Source organism: Morone saxatilis, unplaced genomic scaffold (genome assembly GCF_004916995.1).
Source record: "Morone saxatilis isolate NCDOM2014 unplaced genomic scaffold, NCSU_SB_2.0 Contig14, whole genome shotgun sequence".
Classification (NCBI taxonomy): Eukaryota; Metazoa; Chordata; class Actinopteri; family Moronidae; genus Morone; species Morone saxatilis.
In genome coordinates this window covers 8,253,950-8,267,411 of record NW_023339696.1, presented here as the reverse complement: position 1 = coordinate 8,267,411, position 13,462 = coordinate 8,253,950, and the positions used below count along the sequence as shown (strand labels likewise).

At 41.1% G+C, this 13,462-nt stretch overlaps 1 protein-coding gene across 2 annotated transcripts in view; it reads left to right on the top strand.

Annotated features, from left to right (window-relative positions):
* plppr2a (phospholipid phosphatase related 2a) overlaps positions 1 to 11,730 on the top strand; it is a 22,781-nt gene extending 11,051 nt beyond the window's left edge. Inside the window, exons 2-6 of one of the 2 annotated variants that reach the window (XM_035654354.1) lie at positions 4,771 to 4,891; positions 5,475 to 5,725; positions 6,242 to 6,418; positions 6,848 to 6,975; positions 7,956 to 11,730. In XM_035654354.1, the coding sequence (XP_035510247.1) occupies positions 4,771 to 4,891; positions 5,475 to 5,725; positions 6,242 to 6,418; positions 6,848 to 6,975; positions 7,956 to 8,064 (786 nt within the window). In that variant the 3' untranslated portion in view covers positions 8,065 to 11,730. Of the gene's footprint in view, positions 1 to 4,770; positions 4,892 to 5,474; positions 5,726 to 6,241; positions 6,419 to 6,847; positions 7,877 to 7,955 lie in introns of those variants that run through there. The other variant, XM_035654353.1, reaches the window with a different exon arrangement.
* Positions 11,731 to 13,462: the final 1,732 nt, after the last annotated feature.

The following is a 13,462-nucleotide window of genomic DNA, read 5'->3' as shown; positions in this document are numbered from 1 at the left end:
TTGTTTTTTGCCCCCCCCCCCCCATTTTTGTCACTAACACGGGCTGAACAGAGTCAGTTGCTATTTGCAGAAGAGAATAGTAATGTAAGCAATCTGCATCTCGCTGCTCTGCTGCAGTGCCATCACTCAGGCTTATTCCAAGATGCTCGATTCGTCCTTGCAGCTTTATTGACATCATTACCACACAATGATAGCACGACAGGCTGATTGTCTCCTGCATCCTGTCCTTTCTTTAGACTAACTTGCGGCTTCAGACAGTCTTTAAAATACAGGAAACACACAAGTACAGCTAGTTTTACACAGTAATTAGATCTTACAGATTCACCAGTAACTTTAAAAGAGGTTAATGAGATCATAATCTTCATATGGAGAATCAGCACATATCCTGACATTTGTTTTCTCCGGCTTCTGAACATGCAAATCTACTGAATAATTGTTTATTTACACAATAATATGTAAAATAATTATATAAAGTGTATTCATTTAAATCTTTTATTGGCTCCTCTTTATCTCTCCTTGCTTGCTTCATTCCTCTACTCCCACTGCTCCTCCACCATTTCAACAATCCTCTTCATTCATCTCAGCGCTCTAAGTAAAACATCCCCGCTTATTGTCTTCTAATAGGCACGTATTCATACAAAGGCCCACTTTGAATGCACACTCACATTTGACTAATACCCACTGACACAAATCGAGATCTGATTACTTACACACACAGAGCAGGATCCTCCAGCTTCCTTCTGCAGACAGAAATGAGTTCTGATGTAATTTGTGCATGCACACAGAGTTAATCATGTCTCATGTATGTATTAATGTTTAATTCCTTCACTCCTTTTCCTTGTTCTGCAACTAAATCATGCATGTGAGTTTGTATGTAATATATGTTCCCGTCCATGCTCAGTTTTCTCCAAACTTGAATCTCATCCTGTTATTTCTAGAAATCATCATGTGTCCTGGAACGTCACGTTTCTGGACGCATCGCAGCACTTCTGCATTGTCAGAGTGTGGACTGGGTGAGCAGTTTAATTTCAAGGAATTATTATCCACTCGTCCCTAAACTGCAGCGACAACCTCGTCATATTTAACTGTGAATCCTTGAAGCAGTCAGGGCAGAGGCAGGGAGCTGGAGCGCGTCCCACTGCAGTGGAGAGAGATCATTTAGAAATGTTGGTTGAAATAATGCGCTACATGATTCACATGGATGCCATCCACGCATGAATAATTCATTCCTGCAGCATTACCCCTAACCCCATCACCGTTCTACTTTACCTACTGTTCCTCTCTTCTTGCTTTACTCTTCAACTTTCCTATTGTATTGTCACACTCTCTTCCACTTAATCTCTCACAGATCATCCTGCTCTTATCTTGAAGGGCTTCAGTAGTGATGTGTTGAGTGGGTGCGGTTGTTGCTTTAACAATCAAAGGGTTATGGTACGCAGTAAAAACTGTATATTTTTGAGAAAAATAAGAATTACAAGTTGTCAGGAAATTATTTGCCTTTTAAGAAAAAATCCTAGTTGAATCTTTAGATTTGATAAAATACAAAGTGACAAAATTAAATTAACTCTGTAGTTGTGAAACGTGAAAACCAACTTTTAGAATTCACACCGTGTTTACTTTATACAAGACTCTTACACTGTAAAAGTTATACTAAATCAACTTACTTTTATCTTTAGATCAGTGTAACTGGATACATTTGTCAGTTTCAAATACAGTGTAATTAGATTATCTAATCATCATCATCATTTGCAACTCATAGTAATTAGTTCAGTCTTCTCATTTGGATTGATGAATTGATTGAATGATCTTTCACTTAACACATCAAATTAAGTTGTTTAGAAACAGTGTTAGCTTATTGGAATAATAGCATGTACTACCACAAGTTAAATATGAAGCTATAGCAAGCAGCTTAGCTTAGCACAAAGACAAGGGGAAACAGTTAGCCTAGTTCTAGTTCACAGATTTTCTTTCTTCTCTCTCTTTGAGTAAATTAAGTGAAAATTCTCAGTTGGGCTAACTCAAAGGTACAACTTTTAAGTTAACTAAGCTAAATTTTAATCAACTTATAGTTTTGTTGAGGTTTGTTACTTTGAATCTGCAATGAAAACCTCCAGCTCATAAGGACACTGTTAGGAGAGATTTTAGAGAGTAAATCAAACTGAAACCAGATAAGTTGGGTGTGTTTATTTGATTTTGAAATCTGTGTGGGATTTGATAACTGACTGTCTTAAGAGGCCTATCACAGAATTATAGCATAACAGTTTTGGACAAAAAGGGTGTAGTAGTACTATTCTTCAAAAAAGGCCAACCACCCACTGCTTGACAGCTTTGCCTGAGGCAAAGTGTTTAAGAGCACTTGTCCATGAGCGACAACACACTACCATTATCTCACATTTTGTGGTATACACATGCTGAAACCTTCCACAGTCCGGCAGTCCCCATGGAAACAGCCACCATGCTGTTTTTTAATTGCCCCATAAATGGTTGTCCACAGTGTGACGGTGCCCCTAACATCTCTGATTTGAAGCTACTGATTAAACTCCCTCCGCTTTGATTTCATGCTCGTATTAGTGTTTATAGGGTTGCCATGGAACACCCAGTAGGGTTGTGTTTAACTAATGGAAGAAAGCACTGGGCCGGGCACACACTTCACAGCACTGCTGCACTGACTGGGCCCCTGCATGCTATTAATTCATTTGATTTGGCTGGACCCGCTTGGAAATACAGCAAGAAGCATGAGATTTGACAGAAACATGATAATTTTTATTCTTTGTCTCCTTCCTGCGCTGCTTTCTTTCTCCTTTTCTCTCTCTATGTCTGTATTTCCTTCATTTCCTTCTGCTTTCTCTGCTCAGACAGCAGTTCTTTAGGCATTGTCACTGAGGGGGATAAATGAGGGATTATGTCAAATATGGAAAGAGGAAAAATTAGGTTGATGGGTTTGTGGAACATGGTCAGTATTAAAGTGGGTCCTGGTACTATCACAGCAGAGCATGGAAACTGTCAGGATGATTTAAGATTAAGCATATCTCTGTCATAGTAATTCATTGAGGGAGCTAAGTTTTAGTCTGCATGTGCCAGCGTCTGTATGAGTGCTGTAGGCTCTCACACAGAGGAGTCTCACAGTTGCAGTCCATTAAGGTCTGTCATCAGTCTGGAGAGGCACTGCTGTTCAGATTCACAGGGAGTGAATTGAACACAATCACCTGACCAAAACCTCTGCCACAAGCCTGATGCTCCTCACAAAGAGAACAATAACACCACAAGCACCCAGCAACAATGGCTGCTATTTTTGATCACAGGCATTTCCAGACTGTAGTTAGTTTACATCTCTATCCGACCACAGCCAGGGAGTCCACGCTTAATAAAACAGATGATGATTGAGGAGTCTAATTAGATCCATTTGCACTGTGAGCTCTGAGATCATTAGTAATGCTAAGAACTTTGTGCAGCACAGGTTCACTCATCATCGTGGTCAAATGATGTAGAACTGCATTATGTTAGGAGTTGTTTAAAATAAGAGAAAGTCCTAAGTGTATTGTCTTCCTCCATAATGTGAGCTACCTCTGGAGAATACAGAATACTATTGGTTCTACATCTGCCTCAGTCACTTCTAGTTATTCATGTCTGTGCTGATATTATTCATTTAGACACATCTTTTCCTTTTTCAATAAATGTTAATAATGAGCAAAAAACCTGAGTACTTTTGAAGAGACCCTGGTTCATTTTCTGGTAGTGATCTACAACAAACAATTAGCAGCATTTGCAGGTGTGAAGCCAGTGGGGGATTGATGCACTAGAAAGCTCTCACTGGCTGATCGAGGCACCTGCACAGAGCAGTGGGAACTAGGGGGATAGGCTTCATTCACATAATTAGAGCTGCAACAATTAGTAGATTCACTGATTGAGAAAATAAAAAATAAATCAATTGAATCAAATATTCAAGATTCTTAAATCTGAAGATATGACACATTTTTTTGTCATACACGATCAGCTGAGTCAACTGAATATCTTCAGGTTTCAGACTGTTGGTCAAACAAAACATTTCAAGCTACAGAGTACGGATGGGGCTGATGGGAATGTCAATAGTTTTTCAGGTATTTGGTCATAAACCAAAGTATTGTTAAGCAAATTAAAATTTAGACCTGCTGGTGCTATATGGAAAGTTAGGAAATCATCAAAGTGATTATATTTCATCCATAGGGGTACATGTGAGTATGTGTATGTATGGACCACATTCATTGTATTCCATCCAAACATTTCACCACCTTTCATCCATGAATGAGTGAGCTAGATGAAAGGTCTGTGTACCACACAATATCAATCCATCCAGTAGTTTTAGAGATATCTGGGCAAAAGTGGTGAACCAAAAGAGCAACATTTTCCATCCCTAGAGCCACACTGCTAGCATGGCTAAAAATACAAAAATGGTTGTATTTTTAGGTTGAAAACATTCCTGTGAAGGTAGGGCAAAAGCAGTTGGGAACTTTGACACACTTCAACTCCTCTACCGTCCTGTCGCTGCAGTTGAAGTCTGTGTTGAAGTGTCATTAATGAAAGTTTCACAGGTTGCTGTGTTGTGGCTGATCCTGACCTTTGACCTATGTGTGTAAGGGTGTAGGTTGAGTGTCGTTACAGTGCTGTGGGGGGCATAACCCCAAAACGGTTGATAATACAACATGATGAATTCAGATGTGTCAAAAATGTCACTCAGCATGTCAACACTTAACATTCTCAACCAGCTTTTTTGTGTTTTCTTCGTGTGCACAGATTCTTGTTGGAGAGCTGTGTGCCTTCTTCACCAAGGCAGAGGGAACACAGGAGAAGACCATCGTCACTGCAGACTGCTGCTACTTCAACCCCCTCCTGAGACGTATAATACGCTTCCTAGGTAAACCTGCTGTTTTGTATTACACAGCCCCTCTGCTCTTTTCAGGCCTGTGAAAGGGCATTTTTGTATCTGGGTGCTAGGTGTGTAGTTTTCACAGGGAGCGTGAGAGGCCAAATAACAAAGATTAAAATAACATGAAAGAAAAGATTGACTTGTAAGAATGTGACCTGCTACACTTCAGAGTTTGTCAACCAGAGCGTGTACATGTAGCTGTTAATTGGATGATAAACTGTGATATAATCTTTGCGGTAAGATATTCAGGATCGTGGCACTTGTGAATATTAAGTAGTCTACAAATTTGCATCTTGAGCTGAATCAGCTGAGGTGGAGGCTTCTGTTGCAATTTCACACCTCAGCTGATAATAATGTGTTGGGGCTATTTTAGGGAGTGTAAACGTATTATCACCCGTTTTATCTCATAGTGCTGTTACGTGTTTTGGATAGCGCTCTCTGTCAAACATTTAATATACTTTTCTTCATCTTCCGATATACAGTATCTTTAAACTTTTTTGTCCTCTCTTAATACCACTTCTTTATCCCCCTCCTCCCCCCAAACCCTCCCTCATACTCATCTCCTACCTAGGCGTCTATGCCTTCGGCCTGTTCACCACCACCATCTTCGCAAACGCCGGCCAGGTAGTGACAGGAAACCAGGCGCCTCACTTCCTGTCTGCCTGCCGTCCAAACTACACAGCGTTAGGCTGCCAGTCCACCATGCAGTACATCGCAGAGCGCCGTGCCTGTACAGGCAACCCGTTGGTTGTCATGTCTGCACGGAAATCCTTCCCGTCCAAGGACGCAGCGCTCAGCGTCTTCTCCGCAGTGTACACAGTGGTAGGTTGGAGCACGCTGGAGGTGATAAATACTTGCCACCAATTGAAACCTTGTTTACTCAATTAAAGAGGACTCATCTTTACCAATATTTTCACCCTTTTGCTTTCACTTTGTTTAGTACTCAACTTTTCTTGCTGAGAAAAGAGCTTAAAGCATGTTGAGCGTTAGATAAGCAGATTGATACCACTCTCATGCTGATACCATAAATATGAAGCCACAGTCTTAGGTTAGCACAAAGATTCGTATCAAGCATCTCATCCAACTCACTCACCCCACTCAACGTAAATTAAGTGGCCAGTGGCTGGTGGGAACATTCTCATTGCACAGGAACTATTGAATCATAAGGAATATCAGACTGAATGTGAAACATTGCAACTTAGCCCAAAAGAGACACTGTACCAAGACGTTAACTGTTAACTTGGGTTGTAATGATGCATAATATGCTTGTGTGTCTTGTATTGCTTCCTGTGTCCGTTGCATGTTACTGTGCGTGCCCTCCTGTGTGCTCCTCTGCAGATGTACGTGACACTGGTGTTCAAGACCAAAGGCACGCGGCTGACCAAGCCCACCATCAGCCTCAGCCTGCTCTGTCTGGCCATGCTAGTAGGCGTGGTCAGGGTGGCTGAGTACCGCAACCACTGGGCTGACGTCCTGGCGGGTTTCTTCACCGGAGGAGCCATCGCTGTGTTTCTGGTGAGAAGGACACTCCGTAGGAGTTGTATAATGTAGGATTATCAATACTAGCCGACAATTGTGGAATTAGTCATCAGAAATGTTGCCTGTCAATAGAAGTTTTTATCAGTTGTAGCTAGCTAGGGTAAGCTACTAATGCTAATGCTAATGCTAAAATACTAGTATGTAGGACTAAAAAGTAGGACCTAGCCCCTATTTACACTCTAAACCCTCATATTAGCATATTGGCTCCCACAGGGTGTATGTTCCAGTCCTCAATAGGTCTTTTTCTTATGTAATGAGGTTAATACTGTAATAATGTCGTACTAGACTTTCCATTGTTAAATCTATTCCTTACACATTTTGTAAAGAATAGATCTTTTGTTTAGTAGAGGCAAAAATAAAATACACCACCTTCCAAACCTTTGTTTCTTTTATCTCCGTCTCCAGGTGACCTGTGTGATTAACAATTTCCAGCAGATGCAGCCCAGTCCTCCTCCACCACGACCCCATCGCCCCGAGTCCGTGCTGGGCATGCCGATGGTGACGCTTCCCTGTGTGGAGAGTCCACTCGAAAAGTTAAGTGGCCCTCAGGTAAGGGGCGGGGGCGGGTGTGAGGCACGGCTGCGCTCACAAAAAGAGGGGCTGAGATACACACCCCTTGTCTCTTACCTGAATCCGTTGTCCTCCTTATTTTCCCAAAGAGAACAAATCCCCCAAACATGCATGCTCCGAGCCCCACCTGCACCCCCAGTCCCAACAACAACGCCCAAGTGAATCCTTTAAATCTCTAAGCCTTGTTGTCGGCTGAGAGGATTGAACAAACTCATCTGTGTCCCCTTATTCCTAAACTCTACAATGTTACACACTTCCTTGTTATCGGGGATTTAGAGAGTCACTTATCTCTTTGACGTGAGTCAGCAGTTTCGCTGACACACTCGAGGTATAATTTACCATTCGGATATAATGCAAAGCAGTCGGCTGGAGGAAAACTATGAATTCAGCTGAGGCCAAAAGAAAATAATAGTAAAAAGTTGTTGCGATGGCAGAGGCCCTCTCAAGTTTTTATCTTCTCTTCAGCAGTGCTGCATTCTCTAAAGGTATTCTCTCAGTGGGGGGGGCAGCAGTGTAACACGAGTCCACGTCCGAGTGTTTAGGAAAATGTCTTGCATCCTCTGTGGTCTGTCACCGTCACTAACCCTCACCTGACTGCCTCTTTTCCTCTGTTTCCCACCTTGCCTCTCTCCTCTCAATCTGCTCCCTTGTCCCTCACTCTCCTCCAGCATCCTGCACTCTCCTCCTCCTCCCCACCTTACAACACCTACGTCCAACCATTCTAACCAACTTTAAATCTTTTTTGCCTGTCATTGTCACTCCTCACTCTCCCCCCGTCATCTGTTGCCTTATTTCTGTTTCGGCTCTATGCATCTGTCTTCTCCTCTTTCCCTCCCCTCATCCCGTGCATTGCTCTTGATTATTCTTTTCTTCACTTTTCTCTCTCCTTCGCCTCCTCTCTGCCCCGTCCTCTCTCTTTCTCACTCCTCTCTTTCCCCTGCAGACTCCGCGGGGATCTCCGTTCACCGAGATCACATGACCATCAGCCCTATCGGTTCCCCGCCACCCCCGATGTCCTCATACCGTCTCGCTCCATTTCCAGCGAAGTCTAGACCAGTCGGAGCAGCACTCGCCGCACTGCGCCGCCCATCCGGCTGGGCGGTACGCAACGCTGCACCGCTCCTATTCCACACAGGTCTAGACCTCCCCCTAATACACACACACACACACATACACACACCCTACCCTGTTGCCCTCTCAACCCCCGGGGAACCGATAGGCAAACTCTTCAAAGACTTTCTCTTTGCTGGACTCCCAGTAAAGTTAAGAGCTTAACATTCAGTGCAGAGTCAGGTACATCTCTTCTTTTTCATTTTGAATATTATAATTAAAGACTTTTGTTTTTAACTTTTTTTCTCCTATAAACTCATGTGAAGCTCACTTTCATCTTCAGTGGTGTGCTCTGTGAGGAAGAACACATCAAACTGTGACCCCTGAGAATGTTTTTTTTTTGTTCGGTATGAATGAGTTTTCACGTACTTAAAGGAGGCAGGTGCTGAAAGCTAAATGTGACGGTGGACTCCCTGTGTGACTCCCAGGATGCAGCTTTGATGTCTGCAGTCAAGAGGTTGCCATGTTGGACCAAAGAAACAGGCTGAAGGATATGTGTGCTGCTGAGATTTACCCATAAAAACCCATAGCAAGCCATACACACGCACACTCTCTCTCTCTCTCTCTCTCTCTCTCTACTTTCTCCCTTGGTGTCTTTCTCTCACCCTCTGTCCTTATCTCATCCAATTCACACACCCTTACACACCCTCTCACACACACACACACACACTGTAGTCTGAGTAGCAGTGCCCTACTCAGCACGGCATGAGGTTTACTCAGATCAAAGAACCCATTTCGTATCTCTCAGCAGAAGCACCAGACAAAAGCAAACAGGATGAAAGTACCGACATCTTCATCTGGCTTTCTTCTTCATGTTTTTTTTTTTTATCTCTCAGATGGTTGCAGCTTCGCCAAAAAACCATGTGAAATACAAACACATTTGATAAGACAAAGCCAAGCTCCCGACTGCAGGTGGCACAACAGTGAGCCAAATAAAGTGCATCGCATTCAGGAGCAAATATTTGTTTTTTGTATTCTTTCGAGACGAGGAGCCTTCATACAAAACACTTTCTGTGATGCCAACAGACAGTATTTTTTTTTTCTTGTATTTTTTTTTTTTTTCACTCATGAACGGCATTGCTCTCCCTGAACTGGAATTTCTTTCTTGCCAAATCTTTAAAAGATTTGCTACAGTCATGTAATTATTGTGATTAATTTCTGATATTTTATTAACAGATTTATTTATTGACATGTATATACTGTGTGGTTGCCATAAGCACTCCGTGTGGCGTGACAGTTTTGCTGATTTTGATTTGCACACTCCCTCGAATCCATGTTTTTTTATTCTCCCTCCTCTTCCTCTCCCAACACTCTTTATTTACAACCTCTGTTTAGCTCTCCTCTGTGTGATATCTTGACTATAATACCATCACTGTGCTGTGAAATGTTTCCCTCTGCTGGACGACACACACACACACACACACACACACACACACACACAAGAATAAAGACCTGTTTTACAGAGCAGACATATATTGAAACATATTCAAAAGCGCACACGCACAATCACACTTATATTCCCTAGCCTAGTTGTTACTGTACGTCCCTTCCCCTTGTTACACTTTCTAACACTGAAACCTATTTGTATGATATTGTACATAACTCTTTTTTGTATTGAGAGTGTGGTTTTTACACGAGCATCACAACACTCAGTATAGAGATTGGGGAAAATGTTGTATTTATTATGATGATAGAGAACAGTGTGTATGAAGGTGCTTAACCACTCTGAACCTACACTGGATCAGCTGGAAAACAGCCAGATGGCTCACTCTTTGAATCAAACTACATGCCCACTGGACCAAGGTTAGACTGGGAGAGTTGTTTACTTATAGTTTATAACATACTGTGTGTTCATTGAGTTATGGAAGTGAAGCCCTTTCTGTTTTGAATTCTCACACGAGCATAAATCGTAGAGTTTTTCCCTCTTTTGTTGTCAAATCTTCAGACACGTACATGGTCTTATGTTAGCTCACACAGCCAAATGTAAAAGTCAAGAAAGCTAGCATAGGGCAAGCTAACAAAAATACAATGTTAAAGCAGCAATTTATCTTTTTTTAATTTTTTGGTTACTTGGGAATACCTAGCTGTGAACACAACATTTACATAATCACTTTCCAATGTTGTGACTAACTTAGCCTACAGGTGCTTATTTACACATTACCCAGTAGACACAGTGCAACATTAGCATTTATCTGGAGTCGTCTTTCTGGCCACCTGATAAATGTAAACTCCTCTTTATTCGCTAAATGCTCACCTGTGTCCACCAGCTATACAGTTAGCTAACTGTGTCTGCAGTTTAGCACTGGGCAGCCAGCATACAGTAGATTTTTCACAGCTGCCTGCTGCTAGAAACAAAGGTTGAGAACGTTACATACCACACTACTACATTTTAGTGTGCATGTTCTGCTACATTTGCACCGGACAGTGTAGTTAAATCAAAACAACGAGCTGAAAGATGCTAAAACTCTCACTATCTTCAACGCTTAACCCTATCACATTAGATATGGTTATTTGATCCATTGTTAAAAAAATATATTGATGAGTGCAACTTTAAGAATTTTAATCTTAAACTTGTGTGGTAAAATCTAGATAGTCTAACAGACAACTACTTGCTAACATGTTAGCCAAGATGATAATATGTCTGGTTTATAGCTTGTTCAGTTGATCTAAAATCATTTAATGCTGCTTAATATCCCTGTTGTATTAAGCTTAATTGACTTTAACATTCGGCTGTGTGAGATAACATAAGACCACAAACGTGTCTGTCGATCTGACAACAAAGAAGAGAGAAAACTGTATTCACTTTTAGTATTTCCTCTGTGTGCATGAGACAAAGTATCATGAATGACACCAGGAAGTTGTTTTTTATATATAACTTTGCAGTATAGCCATTAAAGGTATGTGCTGAATTACCCTTACATATTATTATTATTATTATTATTATTATTATTAGAAAGATGGTGCAGAGATCTTTTGAGCATCTTGTACTTTGATTGAAAAGAAAAATCATGAAAACTGTGACATTCTGGTGGTGCAGAGAGCACATATACCACAAACCTGCAACGTTGTGAATTTGAGTCAGACTCATGACCTTTGCTGCATGACATCCCTTTGTTTCAGACTTTTCCTCATTGCTTTTCAGTCTTTATTGACCCGATGAAGCATAAATGCCTTAAAATAATCTTAATGGAAAAATGTAACAACAGAAAACACATTAAGTACTTTCAGTGACAACCTATAATTCTAAGTACAAGCTTCTCATTTGTGCAAAATCTCAGTAACTCTTCACCCATGCAGTCAGTTTCTGAATCAGTGTTCACTGTGTGAGCACTGCTTTAGTACAAATAAATAAACACCTAAAGAAAAACACCCTTCAGCAGCCAGATTCCCTTCAGGTCAGAATATGTTCTCCTCTGGTTCAACCGTCAACACTGCAGCTTTACTTTTCCTGTAAAGTCTGTAGTTACTGTAGTTAAATCAAAGAACAAACACGCCGCAGTTGACTGACATGTGAATAAAAAGCACCGGTCTCCTTCAGATCTGCAACTCTGGGGGAGAAACACATTTCCTTTGATCCTGTTGCAGCAAACCCTCTGTTTTGTAAAGATTTGTGTGATGAGAACAATAAATGGATATTGCAATAAGAAAAGCTGTCTGTGTCAGTGTGCACTGATTGTTTTGTTACAGTATTGGTTCGGTGTGATCTTTGTGAGTGTGTGTTCGCTGGTGTTTCTGTGGGCTGGTGTGTTCATCTTGTGTATGTACACACAGGTGTACAGAGTGTGTGTGGGTTTGTTTGTGTGAGATTTCTACGACCACTGATTACTGAGTTTTTTTGTCCAACCAGAGCGATGAAGCAGGTGAAACATCTGAGTACTTGTTAATAGTACTTATTTATTTATTGAGAATTCTGGAGCTTTGAAATAATACTTCTGCACAATAAAAAGCTTGACCCATAATAGGGACCAAAAGTGGAGACATGTCGGCCTCTGCTGCATTGAGTTTGACCTCTGTAACAATCTGTCTCCCCTCTTCTTTACGTACTGTTACGTCACTACTAAACACAAGGTTTAATCACTATCTTTTTCTAGACCTTTTAACCGCAGTCTTCATCCCCTGATGGATTTTGACATCAACATCAAAGAGGCCATTCACATCCAAAGACCTTCCTCGAACAGAGACATATGCTACCATCTTGCACCCCCATGAGCACCTCTTATCATGTGACACTCCACAGTGGAACAATCCACTTTTAGGTCATGTGATGACAGCGCATCCATCACCATGACAACTGAGCTATCCATCGATGAAGACCGTCAGATGTGGTTCCAAATAAAGCAAGTAAGTGTGCCTTTTATTTTTTTGAATCATTATTAATTTGCCTTCGACATCGTTGAAATGTGATCCCAGAGTAGATGGCCGATATTATTGTGTGACATTATTAATACTAATGCATGCATCAGTGTGTAAGTAGCATGTTGCTGTTGTTGGTGGTAGGTGGGGCTAGGTATTGGTAGTTTAGTCCAGTGGTATAGGACAGGATAGGATATTATCATTAGATAAATTTGGGGGTACTTACTGATTAAATGAAACAATTTGTTTAGAGGAGAAATGGTTCTTTGGTGGAACTGCTAACCACTCACAGACAACTGACCATGGACCCCCAGCTAGACACTGATTTTTAGGGGTCACGAGCCAAAAATGCTGGAACCACTGGTTTAATCTTTATGTGTTTTATTTTATAAAAGAATAATACATTTTAATGTAAAGGAGACCTGTGCTCTGTGCTGTGATAGGCTCAGTACTGCCACCATGTGGTCTAATGTGTTCGTACCCACCACACACCTTAGATGGATCTGAATCTTAATAATGATGCACCGTGCAAGAATATAAAGGGAGAATATAATATATTAGCATATTCATTTTTAGATCACAAGAATGTTCCACCTTTCAACTCTGCCATGTGGATTATAAGGAAGTTGTAACTAATGCAGGTCATGGGAAAAAAACTAAATCACAATTTAAATTTAAAGATAAAACCAACATTGACTCTGACTTTCTGTCTGTTGACTTTAACATACCGTTCCTGATAGGAATATGACTCCTGTCACTCTCAAGAGGTTATGCATTTGCAAGTTAAATCCACAAGATGGCAATGTACATCATGTACTTATATATGTTCTGAAGGGGCTACAGAGAGACAGTTCTAACCCAGCATTCATCTTTTCAGACATCTTACATGAGGATATTTCTCAAGCTGTGTCATGAAATGAAAGTAACAATCACAGTTGTTAATGAGAGGATCTGCACCTGTGTACACCGATGAGATATAATGAAATC